The 21,234-nt window shown below is 38.6% G+C and overlaps 1 protein-coding gene across 2 annotated transcripts in view; it reads right to left on the reverse strand.

Moving 5' to 3' along the window:
- Srek1 (splicing regulatory glutamic acid and lysine rich protein 1) overlaps positions 1 to 21,234 on the reverse strand; it is a 34,756-nt gene that overhangs the window by 6,845 nt on the left and 6,677 nt on the right. Inside the window, exons 2-9 of one of the 2 annotated variants that reach the window (XM_051172574.1) lie at positions 16,824 to 16,957; positions 11,537 to 11,661; positions 9,352 to 9,516; positions 8,732 to 8,910; positions 7,425 to 7,555; positions 6,472 to 6,586; positions 3,033 to 3,152; positions 2,460 to 2,714 (exon numbers count right to left, since the gene is read on the reverse strand). In XM_051172574.1, coding sequence (XP_051028531.1) covers positions 2,460 to 2,714; positions 3,033 to 3,152; positions 6,472 to 6,586; positions 7,425 to 7,555; positions 8,732 to 8,910; positions 9,352 to 9,516; positions 11,537 to 11,661; positions 16,824 to 16,957 — 1,224 coding nt within the window. Of the gene's footprint in view, positions 1 to 2,459; positions 2,715 to 3,032; positions 3,153 to 6,471; positions 6,587 to 7,424; positions 7,556 to 8,731; positions 8,911 to 9,351; positions 9,517 to 11,536; positions 11,662 to 11,947; positions 12,386 to 16,823; positions 16,958 to 21,234 lie in introns of those variants that run through there. The other variant, XM_051172575.1, reaches the window with a different exon arrangement.

The following is a 21,234-nucleotide window of genomic DNA, read 5'->3' on the forward strand; positions in this document are numbered from 1 at the left end:
ACAACCAAAATATCAATATTTTGAAACTCAAGTTCTCCTTACTCTTGCTTTTAGTTTTCTTTCATGAAATTTAAGCACACAAATACTATTTAAACTGGATCTACTTTTTCAACTAGAAACAAGACAAAAAAACCCCACAGAATAACTCACGGCTTACAGGGCTGTGTGGGAGCTAGAGGATACCAGCTGAAACACATCAGGAGCAGCGCCTGACACACAGCAGGTGCTCCACACATAAAGATTTTATGTTTTTGTGGGGAGCAGCAAAGGAATACTAGGGAAATCAACCCATTTCTACTCACACATGGCAGCAAAGCACCGGTCCACACTCTCTGCCTTTCTTTCCCTTTCTGGACACTTAAGTTTAAACATTAAACATTTTTTAAATATTAAATTTTTTTTTTTTTTTTTTTTGAAAATACAGATTAGGGGCTGGAGAGATGGCTCAGTGGTTAAGAGCATTGATTGCTCTTCTAGAGGACCAGGGTTCAAGCCCCAGCACTCACATGGCAGCTCACAACTGTCTATTACTCCAGTTTCAGAGGCTCTGACACCCTAAATGCACATGAAATAAATATTAAACAGATTAGGAGACAGTGTTAAAAATAAAGTCTGAAGTAGACTTCTCTACTGAGTTCTAACGGAAAGCAGTTAGTGTTTCCCATACAATAAACAAATCAGAGCATTAGAAAAGGAGGGGCCTAGTAAAGCCCAAGAGGCCGCAGCTGCTGCTCACACAGGCGGTACTCCATGCAGTCACGTACTAAACTCTTCACAGCTCACCCCTTGTCTTTTGGCCTCTAGGTCCCAGGGCTTAAGACTATGTTCAGGACTGAAAAAGGAGCTGGGCATGGTGGTAACGCCTTTCAACTCCAGGACTTCAGAGACTCACATCATCTTTCTATGTTTGAGGCCAGCTAGGTCTACACATAGAGATCTTGGAGACAGAGACAGAGAGACACAGAGAACACACACATGCAACAGAAGAAAGCCAACAAACATTTCAGAGTCAACAGAAAAATAAGCTTATGTTTGATGGTGTGAGGCACAGTATCTGGATGGCACAATAACATGAAGGGACCCACAACATGACCAACAAAATCACTTGGAAGCAAAGTGTGGTCACAGGTTAAGCTGATATCCAGGACAAAGGCTGTAATTGTGTTTTAGTGTTTCTAAGGTGAGCCCATTGTGACCAGTATTATCATTTTCAACTTCATGGCTCTGAGGCAGTTTTAAAAAGCAGGAACCAAATACTAGTTACAAAAATGTCATACTTTCCAAAAAGAAAAAAACAAGGCACTACACTTGTGACAGCAGAGAAGCAGGCAATGGAAAGGCCTGGCCTTACCACAGTTCAGTCTCACAAGCTGGCTGGGAGGACTGAGTAAGGCAAGACATCAAAGTCAGCTGAGAACAAGACCTGGACTGTTACACAAATGAACACTGTAATTAAGCTTTTATCTTTCCGTAGCTAGCATGAAAAATAAGCTATAAAATAACATTTTTAAAAATAGGAAATATATTCATTCACCAACTTGTTTGCAATGAAAAGCCAACTTTTAATTTTGTTGAAACATTTATTTTTAAATATTTTTAAAAGACTAAGCTTAACTTAATCATCGTAGAATCATCTGGAATAAGGGAGCTAAACAACCCTGAGGAAAAGTCTCATTTTATAGCTGTTACTACAGCAACATGCTGCCACCTGGTGGCAGCATTTCTACTAATAAGTGGAAACAATAGTCCTAAGAGGAAAAGATTTAATCCTTAAAAGGAAGGAGAATAATATTTAAATGGCATACACAAAGCACAATGAAAGTAAAAGTAAACTGAGCTGACAGACAGTACTCACACACAACTTCAGAAATCATGAACATGCAAAGATTTACCACATCACTCAAGAGACACTCCAAAACCTCAAAAGTCAACTAGCAAACAGGAATTTTTACATAGGTGTTTTTAAAGCATTTTTCCCATCACATGCCATCCTCTAAGAAACTAGTAAAAATTAACCAGATCTAAATACTGTATTATGAAAGACAGCTAAGTCTGTCCAAGTGTCTTGCCCAGGAGGTTCACTGAAGTAGTAATCCCTATGCTGGGGAAATGCTACTGCTATGCTTGCATACAGTAATCTTCCCCCTCAGTTAAAAACGTACTCATCCATCACCAGCAAACCGTTGGTACAAAGTATAAGCAGGGTGCAGCGATGGCTCAGTCAGTCAAGTGCTTGTCATGCAAGCATAGGCCCCGAGTCCTGCCTCCAGAACCCACGTGGACTCACACAAACAGGCTTGGTAGCACACATCTGTAATGCCAGCACTGAGGAGGCAGAGCCAAGCAGAACCCCAGGGATAACTGGCCAACCAGCCTAGCCTACCGTGTCCTCCCTATGACCTCCACACACAAGCACCCACAGGCAGGTGCACCTGACACACACAGAAGTATCATCAAACCTGCTGGTACTACGAGATCTTCTTGAAGCATTGTAACTTCGGGGTGGTGTTCTGGACTTTTTATCCTTCTTGCGTTTTTCATCTGTCTCTTTCGATTTGTCTCTTTCCCGCTCCTTGTCTTTATCTGGTTCCTTTTCCTTCTCGCGGTCTTTGTTTTTACCCCGCTCCTTGTCTTTTTCACGCTCCTTTTCCTTCTCTCTCTCCTTTGCTCTTTCCTTTTCCTTCACCTTTTCTCGGTTATCTTTTCTCTTGTCCCTTGAAAAACAAACAAATAAATTCTTAGCCAAAATAATTCTACCTCAAAAAGAAGAGACCTCTCTTTTTCCACAATTAGTAATAAAAATCATCTGTACTGACTATAGATATTAGAAATGTACCCCAGGCTGCTAAGTGGAGCAATTAAGAGGCTGAGCTGAGTCACACTGATCTTATTTGTATCAGAGGCATCCATAGTAATCCTAGGCACTAAAACAAGGAGAGAGCCTTAGTTCTCTCATATAAACCTGAACCACAATTTCACGAGTAAAAACAGTGACATCATTTAAATTCTCCTGTGACCAATCCAGAACTCACCGTGACCGTGATCGGCTCCTTGACTTCCGCCTCTCCCGAGACTTGGAGCGTTTCTTATGTGGGCTCTTGGATCTACGTCTATCTTTCTGTCTTGAGCGTGACCTGTTATGGGATCTACTCCTGAAGAAAAAAAAATTGTAAGGAGATCAATTTTTTTTCTTAAAATTTCAACTGCAAAAAAGTTAAGAATTCTTATTTTCAAATAAGAGTGTTTAGAAAATCTATTTCTTAATATTTTAAGTGACCCTTCTATAATGTTTTCACTTATAATGGCAGAAATTAAATTTACTTATTGGAAGATTTACCAGCTATATTATTATGCAGAACCCAAAACAAAAATAATTTAATAGTTATTTCCTATGTCAGAGTTTTTTCAGGAATAGTTTTCCTTTTCATCAGAACATTACATGCCTCAAATTTGGAGACTGTTCCCTTGGCCCAAGTTTTCACATCACGAATTGTCTCTAATTCCTGGCTTCCTTGTAAGCTGGCTGTGATTCATCCTGAGAGGAGCAGGTTATATGCTTCAACAATTTCTATAAATGGCCATGCACTGTTTGTCACAACAAATATTAGGAAAAATTTATAAGGGATGAAAGAGAGATAAGAGGGCAGAGTGAACACCAGAATGCATTATAAACATGTATAAAGTTGTCAAAGAATACATTAATAAAAAATATTTCAAAAGAATATATATGAAGAGTAGTCCTGATGATAGTGATAATGAAACATGAGAGGTTAAAACCAGAGAGATTCAAGTGTCAGATTTGTGATGTCTTGATCTTATAACTCTAATTATAGTCATCTACTAAAAGAAACCTTTATTACTCTATAATCCCCCAGGAAAAATAACAATTCAATTCTGAGGTGGCCCCACTGAAATAACTGGGTATATTTTTAATGTTATTTTTTCATAATAAAATATCCAAGGCACTATTTACTAAAATATAAAATAGGGTTGCCAAGTAGCTCAATGGTAGTTGCTAAAATATGTGCTGCCCTGAATTTGATTCCCAACACTAGACCAAAACAAAAGGACGTATTTCCTTTAAGGTGTAGCAAAATCAATGTACATAGCTTAAATAAAGAAGTAGGGAGGCCCACTGGCTTTGAGTCTGATCGTGTGGCTCCAAAAGGCATCTCTGCACCAGTGGCTGTGAACTCCGGCTAAGTTCCTGTTCTGTACCAGAAGCCCATGTTTCTCTCAGTCTGAATCCCACCTACAGTTCCCGAGGTTATCAATGATGAATACAAAATGGCTTGTAGCCTCAGGCACAGAGTAAATGTTTAAAGTTAGCATAGCAAAGAGGCCAGGGACATGCAGATTTTCCAGTGTTTTATATAACCAAAGCTCATCTTCATGGCTATAGTTTTAATTTCATTATTTACTTAGTGTGTGCATGTGTGCATATATGTGAGAACCAGAGCACATGTGTGGAGGTCAGAGAGCAATCTGTAGAGAGTGGCTTCTCCTCTTCTACCATGTGGGTCCCAAGGATGGAATTCGGGTTGCCAGGCTTGGTAGAAATCACCTTTACCTGCTGAGCCATCTCACCAGCCCCACTGACAGTCATGTTTTAATACAATAAATTAAAACAAATTACACAAAAAGGATTTTTTAAACGTTTGCGGTAGACTTTCAGGCCAGAAGCATCTCTAGGCTCCCTTCAATTGCTAATAAAATCTTATTATTAAGCACATTTTTACTTAGCCAAAATTTGCTTCCATAGAGCTAACTGTTAACTGTCTACTATGAGTTAAAACTATTTTTACACTGAATGGCTACTAGCAATTTACATCACATTGTATCAAAGCCGTTAAAACACTGCCCTATAGTTCCTATCCTGGCCTGTAAAGTCTATGTAACCTAAAATACAGTTAATTATAAAGCTGCCCTTCTTTTCCAACCTTAACTCTGTGAATAAAACGAATACTAAACTCTGGACAAAACAGAAGCATACTCCTCAAATCCTAGCTAAGGACAGTCACTCCTTTCTCCCTCTTACCATCAAAGGAGACTAGGAAGAAGGGAAAGGGACTGGTGGGCACAGCTATCATCACTGCCTTTTAAATTAGCACATATACGAAGTATAGTGATCAAAGCCAGTGAGAGTTAGCACCCTTCTTTTAAAAGCACTAAAGTTTCACAGATTATCAAAGAAACTGATGTTAATAGACAAGTTTTAGTTTTTCTCAGCCTAAGAGCTTGACTCTCCTTATAACCATTCAAAATGAGATTCAGGAAACCAGTCTTTATTACTCTTGGGCAGTTTCCTGCTTTCCTTGATCTTCATTATCCTGTCACCATGTGGCAATCCACCATCCATCTTGGTCTCTCACTGCTGTATCTGTTCTACTTTTCTGCTCCAACTCTGGTTCCTACTGCACTTCTATTCTGGATGTTTTTGAGACAACGCCTTGCTACGTAGGTCTGGCTGAATCTGGTATTTATTGGCTATGTACACCACACTGGCTTAAATTAGAGGCACTTGACTTTGAGCCTGCCTAACGAAGAGCCTAGTGACAGTAAAGTCCCCAAGGGAGATTTGCTATGAACCATTATGTATGAACCATACCATTAAAGGGGCAAAAAGTACAGTTTACCAAAGTCAAAGAAAAAGCATTCTATTCTCCTATCTCATCTTTGAATCTCCTTGATCACCACAGAAAAGCAAACTCGACTGAGGGTGCTGGTGAGGCTTCTCCTCCAGCCTCTCCTCCTTTAGCTGCCCACCTTGCACATGCATGCACCAAACACAAAGCAATAACATAAGATAAAAAAAATTAAAATACTGAAGTTATGATTAAAATAAAATAGGACAAAAATCTGGGTGTGGTGGTGCACACCTTTAATCCCAGCTCTGGCAAGACAGAGGTAGGCAGATCTCGATGAGTTCACGGCCAGCCTGGTCTACAAAGTGAGTCCAGGACAGCCAAGGCTACACAGAGAAACCCTGTCTCAAAACCAACCAACCAACCAACCCACCCACCCTAAAAACAGCACTGGCCCTTGGGCCGTAGAGTGGGCTGGGAGAAGGACCACAACTTGAACACTACTGTTTTCAGGGTTAGCTCTTCTCAAAGCAGACTAAAACACTTTCATGTGTAAATGGCTAGTATAAAACATGGCAAATAGAAAAAGAAAAAAGAAAAATAGCAAATAGGAAAAGCATTTCTAGAAGTAAGTGTTATTTAAAATATTAAAAATTAAGTACCAGCCAGGAAAAATCCTATATTCTGAGCACACAGAAAGAGAAGCATGGGCTGGGCAGCAGCTGGTGTAACCCTCGGCTACACCATTCCCCTTAGGGCAACAGTTAACAGTAAGCACGCCACCAGGTAAGCAAACGCTAAGGACATTTCTGACTTCTGATCCTTTGACATTGTAACTATTTGAAATACAAACCTGAAAGAACATTAGGATCGACAAGAGTCTCACCTGTGCTTTGACTGTGATCTCTTCCTTCTAGAATGGGATTTTGAGCTAGACCTGGACTTTGAGCGAGTGTGGGAACGAGACCGACCGCCTTTCCTTTCATTGCTCTTTCCAGACTCTGGGAGGAAAAAACCACTTTGCAGCGTAAGCTCAGAACAATTAAAGATCCCAGTTAATAATTAGGCACAAGTGGAATATACCACATATAGTGCAAGGGGCCTACTCTCTGTACATCCTCCTCCTGTGCAATTATCCTTCAGAAACATCCAAGAAAGTCATTGCATAAACTCGTTGAGTGCAGCCACCCTGCAGCAGTACATATAAACCAGATAATTATAAACAGCTGTTCGTAGTATTTTGTTGCTGCCATAACGTAAGATTAAAACATGTCTGCAATTCCTATAACAGTGAGGCTAAGACCTTTCTGCATTGATTTTTGTTAGAATTGAACCTAAATTCCAAGTATTAATTTAGAAAACCTAATTAAAGATAAACTGCATAGAGTAAATTTTAAAGTATTTAGCAACACAAAAATTTGAGTAAGTTTTTCTTTAATGTGGCAAAACTGAGAATCTATGTTCTTCTAAATGATATGTCCTTTCTCTTAAAACTAAAACTTGGAGGGAAAGGCAACCTGCCTGTATTTAACATACTGAGTATTTATTCTTTCCTTCTTAGCCTCACAGTAACACACATTCTGCGTTTCTCAAACCAACCTCAACACTGCCTTGTTGTCATTGAGAACTCACTCACTAAGGCTAAAGTGTGTCAGTTCAGTATTAAGGAAAAGTGGGTTTGTGCTGAGTTCTTCTGAGTAAGCCACTTACTATGTCTTGAGTTTCAGTCTTCTTATGTGTACAATAAAGGCACTGGGCAGTGTAATCCTAAAATTCCTTCCAGTTCTAAGAGTCTATGGTCTTTAGACTACGTCCTATTCAACAGCACTGCGGCCTTACCTGGTTCAATAGCTGCTGAGATAAATGACTGAGCCTCCCGTACTCGCTTCATTACTTCTTCTAACTCCTTAGCTGCAGCCTGAGGTGTCATCTCAGGAGGCTTTACTATTGCATTGTTGGAGTGATTTATTCTAAATTAAAAATATTAGTATATCACAAACACACACCATAGTTTGTAAAACATGAAGCAATTAAATATTAGTAAGATATATTTATATATATAAAAGTTCTGAGGGTATCTCAACAGCACATAAGGAAATAAAATAACTAAAATACAGGATAGCCAAAAGTAATCCCAGAAAACCATGATAAATCTCTCATCCCCACCTACCATCTCCTGCTAAACAAAGGAAAAGGTGAGGAAAAACTGAAGTCTGCCTTACTTCTTCAACAACTAAATAGAGCATTAAAAGTGCTTTTGCACATACCTTAGAGAAAATAAAAATACTGATATTAGGATTAAAATGGACCACTTTTATTCTTTATTAGATTCTGCTAATAACTTGTACATCCTGGCAGGATGAAGAGGAAGTTGACTACATGGCCATTTTATTCAATACTGACCCACGTCTGAGTCAGACATAGCCTCAGAGGTGAACAACATCTGGTATGCCTCCCCTAGTAGGTAGGGTGGCTTCTGGGAGACACACACACACACACACACACACATACACACACACACACACACACACACACATCTGCTGTGTCTATCTTACACATTCCACAGACAAGACTGAGGACCCAATAACAACGACTCATCACTTAAGAGTAAAATCTCTATTAATTACGAGATCCACCTATAAAACTCAAAACCATATTCAACTTAATCTGCATGAAATACAATTTCTGGCCTTGAGTATCTGAAAGGTGCTATGAAACTTATACAAACAAGGATAAACATGAGCATATCAAGTCAAAATGTCTCATTTAAAACACTTCTAGATACTTAATATTATTTTCTTCCTAGCACTTGGAATTTACCAAAATTTTTACTATAAAAAGTTCTACAGTTCAAGTATAAATTAAGCTGCCCTTAATCTGCAATCAACACAAAACAAAACTGAATTATAGTAATGTACAGAAAAATGCCTGAAACCACATGTATCATATGCAAAGTTAAAAATAGAAAAAGAGAGACAGGTCTTTAAATATAACTAGAAATGTAAATGCTACTGTCATGCATTTCACTTATACTTAACTTCCTTTCCACAAACTGCTGATTACTATTTTTAAAAAGGTCTTAATTAAATCAAACACTTTACAACTTTTTCAAAACCATTAAAATTTCTTGGTTGAAGATTTCTTACTTCAGTGGCCTGTCTCCAAACATAACTCCATTAAAAGCAAGGGCCCTTGGTACAGAATTTTGGTCTGCAAATTCCACAAAAGCAAACCGAGTTGGCTGAGTCTCATCACCTGCCATCCGAACAAACTTCACTTCTCCAACTTGTTTAAAAAATTCAAGTAGCTGATCAGCTGTCGTTGTCTGAGGAAGCAGAGCAACACTTTAATACAGTATATTCTTTTTTAAGTCAGGTAAATAAACCAATCAATGCTTGCAGGGGGAGGGGAGTGCATTTCCTTTAGAGACAGGGCAACTGGCAAGGTCCCCACACTCCTGGAAAGAACCTCTTACCTATGCTCGCTAATATGCAATCCTGATTAAACCTACTGAGTCCCAAGAGAGACGTGAGAGCAGAAGGGGGACTACCTGGGAGGAGAAAGGGGGTATGGGAGTGGGAAGGGCCACAAGGGAGTAATGAGGGAAATGAACAAGATCAAAATACACACTTGTGAGACACCACAATGGAACCATCGTATAAACATGCTAATAACAAAGTTTAAATAAAGTAAACAATACTCTATTAACAGAATTTTTAAAAAGAAAGAATAAGTGGCTACTGTCACCCGGTTTCTTCTTAGTTACCTGTGAATTCAAATTTCCAACGTAAACTGTTCTCCTAATTTCATCAATTTTGGAAGGATCCACATTTCCCATAAGTGGTGGCTGTGGGATCTCTCCAAGTGTTGTAATATTTGGGTCCAGTGCTGCTGCTGGTATGGCTCCCAAACTGCTAAGTGAAACACCAAGCTATAAAAAGACAAAAGCAAACTATGAGGCCCAGTTTTCATTAGTGTCCAAAATGTTGTTCTCTAATCTTCCTACCAGTATATTTGAATGTGTGGGAAAATGCCTTGAGTGGATGTAGCAGTTGTCAATAAAGCACTGTTTGGCCAATCAGCTGGGCAGAAGGACAGAAGCAGAGGGCGGACCTCCCAAGAGGTGGTTGGAGGAGCTGGTAGCTAGACAGCTGACATTTGGAAAAGAAGCCGCCCCAGGACTCATCAGATTGGCAGGTTATTTGTGTATATGTAGGTTTTGAGGCCATAGGATTAGAGTAGTTTAGAATCTGCCCAGCATAGTAGTTGCAGCTTTAAAATACACTATAATCTCACTGTGTTGGTTATTTGCATCCTATGCCATACTGATAAGTTATTTGCAACACGAATGAAAGAAGAAAAAGGACTCTTTGCTTTAAAATACATGTATCTGAATTATTAAGAGTAAGATCACATTAGTTTTTAACACAACAGTATTTTAGCTGCCTGGGCATTTATTTAACTACCTTTAAACTGATACTACTTTTCAATGTTCACCATGGCTATATTCTGTGATCTCCATAAACAGCATTATTGTACACTAGGCTAATGCTAATGCCTAGGAAGAGGTCAGGCTACACTCCCCAGAGCCTGCCATGACAGTATTCCTGCCCATCATGTGTTCAGTACAGAACTTTCTTATATGCCTTTCTGTCCGATGGTCCCTCAGTCAATACATGATGATTCATCAACACTGAATTCATGCTCAGCAAAACAACAACTCGGAAGCTTTTCTACAGTTTCATCCTAAGGACTGAGTTTGTTTTGTTTTGTTTTGTTTTGTTTTAAATGAACTAAAGAGCAGAATTTCAAAGAATAGCCAGGTATGGTGGCACACGCCTTTAATCCCAGCACTCAGGAGGCAGAGGCAGGTGGATCGCTGTGAGTTCGAGGCCAGCCTGGTCTAGGAGTCCAGGACAGCCAAGGCTACACAGAGAAACCCTGTCTCGAAAAACATTAAAAAAATATTTTTTTTCAAATAATATGGCACTAAGCAGACTACACTCACACCCATTTGGCTGCATGAGTAATAAAACAAGGCAGAAGATGCTTGGTTTCATCCGGAAATATCGCATCATGTGACTCAAATTTTGTCATTACTCTCAAGTATGTATCTACTGCATTGGTTCCTCAAACATACAAGTTCACTTAAAAACCATCTTGCTCCATGAGTCTCAGTGAAGGGCTCCAGCAGGAGAATGCTGTGCAAGATTCAAAACTTGAGAAGCCACTTGTCTAACCAGGACAAACTGACCACCACAGCTATGAAGTCTGTCCCTACAGAACACTAGCAAGGTAGTCAGTCACCTGACGAACGGCCCTCCTTTAAAAGCAGGATGCCAGACTCTTTCACACAAAACCTAAAAAGCCTAAAAGATGGCTGTATCCTCCTTTTACTAAGAAATCACAAGATAAGTTTAAGCTAAGGTTCTTGTCATTTTTTCACCTTATTCCATCTTCTCAGTCATCAGGCAACTGTTTCTCTGAAATGCTTTTTTCCACCACCAATGCTCATCCCCTTCTGGTCCTCCTAAACCGGAAAGTGACCTAGGGCCTCCAAGTCTGTGTTACCAAGTTTCCTACTTGAATTCTCAAATTTGAACAAGTCCCCAATCATTTCAGATAATGCCCAAAGCAACCTCAAGTGAAATGACATGGGGCACATTTTTTTTGTTTTTTTTTTTTCAAAGCAGGGTTTCTCTGTGTAGCCTTGGCTGTCCTAGTCTCACTTTGTAGACCAGGCTGGCCTCAAACTCACAGCAATCTGTCTGCCTCTGCCTCCCAAGTGCTGGGATTAAAGATGTACACCACCATGCCTGGCCAACATGAGGTAAATTTTTAACTATGGACTTTGGATGCTTTCCAACAAAACAAAACAAAGTGAAAATAATTTCTTACTCCTTACTCAACTGTGTGCAAAGGTCCATGCTCACAGCACTAAGAGGACTTACACTACTCACGGCCGTCAGGGGACTGGAAGTCGGGATGGGAAGCAATCCTGCACCAGGGACCAGGCTTGTCATGGTTGGAGCAGGAGCCAGTAAAGATAGGGCTTTGGCTTCCTCTGGGATTTTACCTGCAGAGGCAAGTGTCAAATATTATGGAATGCGGAAGCACCACACCAACTTTAACACTACGATTTTACAATTACCCTTGCACTTAAAAATAATAATAATAAATGAATCTATCTATCAGATCCGTACAAAGAAACAAATAAGAACATAAGTCTTTCCTTTTATCCTGCTCTATTAGGAAAAATAAAAGTGAGCAAAACTTCAAAGACTAACAATCTCATTAATGGAATATTATTTTAAAAACTGAATAATGTAGACAATTATTTAACACTTTGAGCTATGGGTCACCTGTACTGGAAACTTAATGTTCATGAACCAAACGATATCAAGCATGGACGCTTTCCCAGGACGCTGTTTTCGCGGTGATCGAAAGTTGTGTTACACATGACAACCGTTCGTGTTGGCTGCGTCACTAATAGCACACAGAACATCAGATACAGAAAAGAAGAACATTTTTTAAAGTTTAATCCCCAGAAATGGCAAATAACCAAATTAGTCAAAAAAAGAAAAGAAAAAGAAAAAGAAAAAAAAACAAACATGTGCGAATTGAAATCTGTTCCATAATGAGTGTCTCTATTCTGCTCTGAGGCTGACTACTTGTGAGACAAGCGATGCTGATAACCCTCCAAGAGACTCCACTCAAGCGCAAACACACACAAGAAAACAGAAAACTACAACACATAATCAGCTTGAATTTAAAAAGGTCCATATCCGTTCATCAATAAGGCAACAACTAATGCCTACAAAGAATCCAATCCCAAAGATGCCTTTTAGGCAATTAATAAAAAGTGTATGGGATTCCCCAGTCTCAGGAAACTTTTTAAAATACTAATTTTAGGTGCAATTTATGTATACTTATCTGAATAATAGTAACTCTGCTTATGAATGCTTTGTTTAAGAAACCTGTAATTGTCTAACAAAAGTAATACTCAAATCACTTTAGGGTTAAGAAAAATGCTTGCAACTTTAAAAATGAAAAATTTATTTTGAAGTTAATGATCTGTCATATTTGGTTTATGAAGTCTAAAACTTTCACATTTTCCCTATCTCCTTAGCAAGTAAAAGAGGTGTATTTCTTAAACTTGATTGCATATACGTTACCATTTCTATTAATTCAAGACTGTCTTTTTTTTTTTCATTAAGACTGTCTTGAAACCATTCTTAAAAAAAAAAAAAAAAAAAAAAAAAATCACACAAGCTCAAACACGTGGCAAATGTTCAGAAGCGTGGTGCCTGGTTTCAGTGGTAAATCCTATTCAGAACCACCAGACGCAGAGAAAATCTCCAAACAATGATCCTGAAAGGCCTCTAAGCATGGAGGGACTCAAGCTGGCATTTACAGCTTTAGATGTTGGTTATATCTTATCTTTGAAAAAATACAGTTACAGTCAGTGCTTTTGGCAAATTCATACTTTCTAATTTTACAGCATGTAAATTTAACTAATTTAAAAAACAAGGATATTACTTTAAGTCCTGGAGAACAGATTTCTTAACATGCAGAATGATGACAGGGCTAGCCTTACTGCAGATTATCAAGGAACTAGCTCCTACTATTGCCATGTGTCCACATGTGCCCCACTACACTATTTATATTGTCACATCCATTTTACCTATTAGAAAGATATAGTATTTCTAGCTTAAAACCTGAACGTCTTTAATAAATAACTATACCCTAAGGTGTACACTCTATGCTTTAGTACTCTAATTTGTTCACCTGAAGGAGTTCCAATATAGTAACGTGTCAAATTTAGTATTTGTCAATAATCAAACCCAGCTATGCATATAGTAGAGACTACACAGATAGTAAGATATTCAACATGAACCAAGCTCATTACTTAGTACTTCAAGGCCTCGGTTCTGTGTTAAGTATCAGCAGATAACAGATTCTCCCTACCTCATGACAATAAATTGTTATAAATCAGTAACTTTAAGCTCAGTATTATTTGTCTTATTCTAAAGATACTTTAAGAAAAATTCCATTGTTCTATTTCCAAAATAAAATTCTATAAAATTAATCCTCTAAAACTCTACCAGGGTATATAAAAGTATAAAACAAGTAAGTATTTAGCATTTTCCCCAAACTACACTTCAAAGAAAACTGAGGCAAGCATCATCTCCTGTGAGTCCTGACTTCAGAGTCCACTTTAAAAGCTGGTAACCTCTGAAGAACTTAAAAAAAATTCAAGCAAAGAAAAAATCATGCATGCAAATAAATAATCAGAGTTTTCTCCAGTATCACTCCCCAGAGGCAACAAAAGGCTTCATACGACCAAGGTAATAAAACACAAAAGCCTCCCCCTACCTTCAGGATGGTAAAAGAAATGCACTTATTTTCCTTGATGGTTTTATATGCCTAAAGTTCTAGGGGAAGGATACAAATTATAAGCCATCAGTTGGTTTTTATGAAAGATGTAGATTTGGGGAAAAATATTAAGCACTGAGCCCATTAGAAAATGTTCCTAAGATTCTCATAAAGTGTTTTAATGTTTAAAGATCAAAATGCACCTCATCAACCCACAAAGACCAATTAAAAGGCACAAGCATCTTCCCAGCTACACTCCAACTTACTGCATGGGATTTAGTTCATCTAACAGTTGAGTTCTGTTCATCATTCCCCATAAATTTGCAACACGTTATGAACTCTTAATGGAATACCATTTACAAAGAACTGGAAAACCAGCTCACAAGTTAAAAGTGAAAGATTCAACAAAACAAAAACAAAAACAAAAACAAAAACAAAAAAAAAAAGGGACAAAATAAAAAGAAATGAAATTAAAGTAAAACAATAAAAACAGAGACAGGGCGTCCATCTTCTGCGGTTCAGACTCCGATCTCATTTCCCCAATGAAGGTTTCACTTGGCGGCAGGTTTAGTGGCATGGCAAACAATGCCTAACTCAGGCAAGTGTAACAGGTCTGCCTTGGCCAGTCTAGTCATCTAATAATGCACAAATATCACATAGAGAAAACATACAAAACCAAATTAATAGTCAAAATCCATCTACCAGAAAATGTGGACATAAAGTTATGACTGATGATTAGGTTCACACCTGATATGTTGATCTTATTTGTTCTAAGTGTTAACATTTATAAAAAGAAATCTGAAATGCACGCAACAACAAAGAGGTCATATTTAGATAAGCATAATGAAAATGGCGTGTTTTATTAACACTAGCCCCTGCTCAGCAGGTATGTATCAATGCCACTTTTCCACCCTCTTCTCATATTACTATCCAAACTAAAAACCAGCAAAATGAAAGAAACTGAAAAATCTGGTAAAATGTTTTGTGCGGCACTGAGGCGCCGTCCACACCTCCTCGCTGAGACCCCTCCCCTGCAGCCTTCCCTTCATCTGCCTCTCTCACTCTGCTCTCGTAAAGACAACAATGCAGCACCTCTTTGCTGGAAGTATATAATCAGACTTAAGAGCTGTGAAATTCATCAGTTATATTTGATAAAACTACTAAAAAAGTCTATCAGTTTCTTCCTGAGCTCAGTTACTAGTGTCAAAATTTTAGAAATGCAGTATATTTAGATTTGCATGTCCAAAAATAGTAAAATTTCCTCTCAAAATGGTAGCATTAAAAATATTTGAGTTATACCTGTTTCTTTATCAATTTCTACCAAATAAAACAAAGTACAATAGTCACCTCCATATCCCCATAACCTTGAAAGTTTCTTACAAATCAGAGTCTCTCTGATCGTATGGGATTACAGCCAAGTTCCTACAATGACTTTTTAAACTCTTCATTCAAAATCAGTAATGATAAAAGCCTATGTTATACTTTTCTGGTATTTCCAATTTAAGAAAGCTACTTGGGATTTTTGTTTCCCCCGTGCAGTTTCATAGCATGGAACTTTGTAAAATTAAAACTTCTTCCTCTCTCATCTTCCTGCCAAACTTGAGGCTCACTGTGCTCTTAAAGACTATCAGATAAGAATATTTTTGCCAAATAATTTAGTTTAATCTACATTTATCTTTCCTATCTATTCTAACCCCTTACACTTGAGAAATATGCTTTCAATTTTGTCTAGGGGAAAAAAACACAGAACTTCCCAAAAATTAACAGTTTGGGAGGAGCTGTATCTTAAAGGGCTCTTAACATTCCAAACTAGGTATTCTGAAACAAGCATAAACCTCCCAAGGTGCAGTAAACTCCTGATGCACTAAGTGATTTTAATCTTAGCCTACTAACTACAACAGGTTTTTTAAATTACATACAAAAAGCCCATGAAATTGTACCTAACATACTTTTGTGCTATAAAAGTTACTATCAGCTTGCAAAAAAAAAAAAAAAGTTTACTTCTAAGGACATTTAAATGTGGAAAATAACCAAATTTTAAAATCTATGTACATAAGCCAGTCAGTACTCTAAGTTAACTGTACATTAAAACTGTCAAAACCAGCAGCCAATTATATATGGATGACTGTGGAAAAACATAAAAATTTTAATAACAATTAGTTCTTAATGCAATACAAGACATAAAATTTAGCAAGTAACTAGAAATCCTTTGGCTTTTCCCCATCTTTGACATCACTCCTTGATGGAGGATTTAAAAATTACTTCCTAGTTACCCTCCCCAATAAAAGCCAATCAAAGAAAATGTCCCAGATGTATAAAAAAAATTATACAAAATATGAAATAACAGTCTCATAATAATGAGAGACACTATGTTAAGAGGATATTTGAAAGAATAAACTGAGTATTTTTCAAATGAATATAAAAACATCACAACCCAAATTTGGCTGAGCATTTAGTGTTTTACTTGGAAAATTTTTAACTCTGTCCTCATGAATATATGCATTTTAAATTATTTTTTCATACCAACTTAAGTGTTTAAATTCTAAAAAGCCCTTTTTATAATCTGCATATTGGCTACAAAAAAGCCAAAGCCAGCTATAAAAGGCAAATGTTTGACAAATTTTCCAAATGTTCAGTTGTAAAATCTCAAATATCCATAAGTAATAAACCAACCACTTCAGTATAGTTTTCTATCAGGTGGTTTTTTTCTTCTCCAATCTCATTCTCATTTTCACACATAAAAATGTGAGTGTGCACAAACAGGCTCACACATAGAGTACTGGCCAATTTCTAGGAAGTTAAAGGCTATAGTAACAGACAGAACATATATTAAACAAGAAGAAAAAAACATGAGATACTAACCTTCTGCACAAGGAACTACTATCAGAGCTCTGTCAATAAAAACCGTGTTAGTTAGATGCTGGGCCACACCAACACTTGATGGGTCACGAAACTTAATATAACATACTTTGGAGGAAAAAGCAAGAGGTGTGTTGCTGCAAGATAAAAAGAAAACAAATGCATTAATGAACATTTGCATGGATTTGTAATTTCATTTGAAACTTCTTACACCAGAGTTAGGTAATTTTGTTGCTAAAGATTATTAACATGTTGAAACAATGAATTTTAGTGATTTAATGCTGACTTGTCGGACAACACAGAAGTCAATCTACAGTTGTCTACAAATCAATCAGTACTTGAGCAAAATTCAAAACAGCTAACTAACATCAAAGTCCCTTTACAGATGTACCAGTCCTCAAGACTTGACACTGTCGCCTCTCCCACCCCACCTGATTACCCAACACTTCTATCACTAAAAACAGTGCTAGATCCATAGCTAGTGGTACCGTGGAGGCCCTGAAAACTTCTCAATAATCACACAATTAGGTAATGTAGAATTAAACAAGGAGCTTTTGCATATACCAGATGGCTTCAAGTTACAGAGTAATGTGCTTTTCAGGACAAAAATGAAAGGTTTTTACAAACAAAATGTTATGTAACTTATTTTGCAGAATAGTAGACACCCTAGTCCATTTGACTTAACTAGATAGACCTACAGAAAATAGGAACCAGCACTGGCCGAAAAGAGTTTGTCTATAATATGGTCTTACCTCATTATATTTTAAAAAACATACTACTTCATGGGCACTGTGTCATTATCTATACTATTTCTCACTAAATTGCACAGTAACTCGATAACTAGTAATTACAAAGCCACCTTTTAAAAAGTTTTATTTTGTAGTCAGGCTCGGTGGCCTATGCATTCAGGGAGACAGAGGCAGGCAGATTGCTGGCCTGGTCAATAGAGTGAGTCCAGGACAACCAAGGCTACACAGAAAAACCTTGTCTTAAGGGGGGGGGGGGGAAACTTTATTCTTTTTTTTAAGCAAAAGTAGTGTGAATGCTGGTGGTCATGAAGTCCAAATACAGAAGGTATCAGACCCCTTACTGTCATTACAAGTAAGCTGCCTGGGGCGGATGGTGAGGACCTAACACTAATACATACTCTGACCACTCAGCCATCTTTCCAGCCCCTCCACAGTCATTTTTATTAGTAAATTTGTTCTCTGTGATCCCTCACATGTATGATCCCACAACACATCCGTCTTTAAAACAATGCAGAATAACATTAAATGGCTAAAGTTACAGCTACACCAACAACCTGTAATGTATTATTGCTAGTAAAACTGACTGGATCCACACTCACCCGAGACAATTCTATGAGACAATATTGAGATTAATTAAAATGGGAAGACCCACACTACATGTGTCAGCACCATTCCCTGGGCTCGGGTCCTATACTTCATAAAAAAGAGGAAGCTGTGTGAGCACTGTCGTGAGGACTCTGCTCCCTTACAGTGGACTTGCTGTGACCAGCTGCCGCCTGCTCCTGCTGCCACGTCTTCTCATGGTGGACTCTATGCCTCAAACTATAAGCAAACTATATCCCGCCTTCCTTAAGCCGCCTTTACCATGGCAACAGAAAAAGAAAAAAAAAAAAAAAAAAAAAGGTATAGCTAAATACTGTAAAAAAGAAAACTGATTTGCATCTAGAACTTAAACAATGTTATAAATATGTAGTGGGGCTACTTATGTTGTTTTAAAAAATACTAATTCATTCCTATTTGACTTATTTCCCTCACTTAAGGTCACCAATTCACAGTAGCTCTCATCAAAACCCTCCTCAGCCACCATCCAAGCCAGCCAAAGCCTTTACACAGTGTGTCACATAAATACAGTCCCTCAGACTTAACCCTCCACCCTACCTCTTACACCTACCAAATCTCCAACTTACATCTGTCCTGGGATCTGAACAACCAGATCCAAGTGCCTGCCTCTGAACTTAATTACACTTTTGTTTGTTTGTTGAGACAGGCTCTCTGTGTAGCCTTGGTAGTCCTGGACTCGCTTTGTAGACCAGGCTGGCCTCGAACTCAGAGATCCGCCTGCCTCTGCCTCCTGAGTGCTGGGATTAAAGGCGTGCGCCACCATTCCTGGCATTTAATTACACTTTGATGCACCCTACCTCAGTAAACTCAAAATCCATTCACTACCTTCTTCTCTTTCCAGCTCTGCCCTGTACCCTGTATTCTCTATCTTACTTAAAAGTAACATCACAGCTGGGCGTGGTGGCACACACCTTTAACCCTAGCACTTGGGAGGCTGACGCAGGTGATCTCTGTGAGTTCAAGGCCAGCCTGGTCTACAAAGCGAGTCTAGGACAGCCAAGGGTACTCAGAGAAACCCTATCTCAAAAAACCTTAAAAAACGAAAAGAAAAAAAGATAGTCACCTTTCTCTGCTCTGGTATCTGGGAGTCACCAGCGTGACAGGAATTGGCCCATTCACCAAAACTTCCAATGCTCCTTTTAACTGCATGGTGAAATTCCACTTTTCTGCTTCCTGAACTTAGCTGGGCCTGAATAACTTGCTTTGGGAGGTGAAATAGAGCCAGAACGTCTCAGTTCTGCAGAAGCTTTGGGAGCCACTACCTGACTCTGTCCTCTGCCACAGCCACCAGCAATGATCAAGAGACAGAAAGCTGACTGTCCACTTTATCTCAGGCCACCTCAGGTCTCAAGCCTACCAAGAGAGTGATGAGCCATAATCTCTTTTGTCAAACTGAGCCTTGGGCTGTGGCTCCTGATCCTAATCCTTACCTTAATCAACCCTGAGCTCATCTCCCAACCCCTGTCACACAATGGCTTCCCTCTCTCTCACTACTGATGCCTTAGTTCAGAACCTCAGCACTGCTCACTGAGATTACAGACTTCTGGTCAATCACTCTTTAATCCCTCGGTAATGGTCTTCCAAAAAACTACCAGTGTGATCCTAAACCCTAAATTGCATCACATCACTTAAGATGAAGTTTCCTAAGAGGAACCTTTTTATCTATCCAAAACACCAGACACACAAGTCTCATGGGTCCAAGAACACATCCTGAATAAGAACAGTCTGAACCAGTGGACCCTGTACACAGTTTCACTCAGCGAATCAGGTGTTTTCCCTATCTCCCCTTTAAACTAATTCCATTTTTTTTCCCCAAGACGAGTTTCAAGTCCTCTGTAGACCATTCAAAGCTCTCACAGACCGCAGGCACCCCTCGGCCTGAGCACTGTACACAGCTTCAGTGCAGGCAGTAGTACCATGTATTTGAACCTCCCAACACATTCCTTAAGCTTCTCTACCCCTAAGTGATTAGTCACCTGGCTAATTCACTGGCTGACGAACAACATGAAATTTGGGTAGTCAAGCTTGACCAAATAAATGAGCTCAAAACCGATTCTTTCTGCTGGGCTGGAAAGCAACTTGTATCAGATGAGGGAGTATAGAACAGGACCACAAAGAGACAGAAGATACACAAAACAGCCTCTTGGGATAAAAAAAAAAGACAGTCACTTTGCTGTTACCAGGAGTCCTGGTTGTTCTATGACCATCACAGCTTCTTTTCTTCAATTTAACAGGGATCTTTTTAAATGAACAATGTCAGTGCTCATGTGAAAAAATGCAAACCTAAATAGTTACTACTGAAATTTAAAGGGTATCATAGATACCTCTAGTTAAAACACACTTCACTTTAAGTATTCATGAGCATAGCAAACCAGCCTTACTTACTTATCTGTTTGTTTGTTTGTTTGTTTTTCAAGACAAGGTTTCTCTGTGTGTAGCCCTGACTGTCCTGGACTCACTTGTAGGCCAGGCTGCCTTGAACTTGCCTGCCTCTGCCTCCCTAGTGCTAGAATTAAAGACGTTCTCCACCACACCCAGCAGCCAGACAGGTTTATAAAGAACCTAGATAGGAAGATGCACCAGTAAGACTTGAGGATCCTGGCAACAAATTTAAAAGTGGTCTACTCTGAGCCAGGCATGGTGGCACACACCTTTAATCCCAGCACTCCAGAGGCAAAGGCAGGCAAGTTCAAGGTCAGCCTGGTGTACAAGTGAGTCCAGGAGAGCCAGGGCTACACAGAGGGACCCTATTTCAGAAAAGAAAAAAAAAAAAAAAAAAGAAAGAAAGAAAAAGAAAAGGTGGTCTCCTTTGAAGAGCACTATCATAGACGAAAGGTATAGTTCAGTGGTTCTCAGGCAGCCCTTTATTTAATGTACTTCCTTATGTTGGGTTTCCTCCAACCATAAAACTATTTTTGTTGCTACTTAACTGTAATCTCACTAGTGTTATGAATCATAATATAAATACTTGTGTTAAAAAAATAAAATAAATACTTGTGTTTTCTTACGGCCTCTGTGAAGTGGTTGTCTGACTCCAACCCATA

Source organism: Acomys russatus, chromosome 30 (assembly GCF_903995435.1).
Source record: "Acomys russatus chromosome 30, mAcoRus1.1, whole genome shotgun sequence".
Lineage (NCBI taxonomy): Eukaryota > Metazoa > Chordata > Mammalia > Rodentia > Muridae > Acomys > Acomys russatus.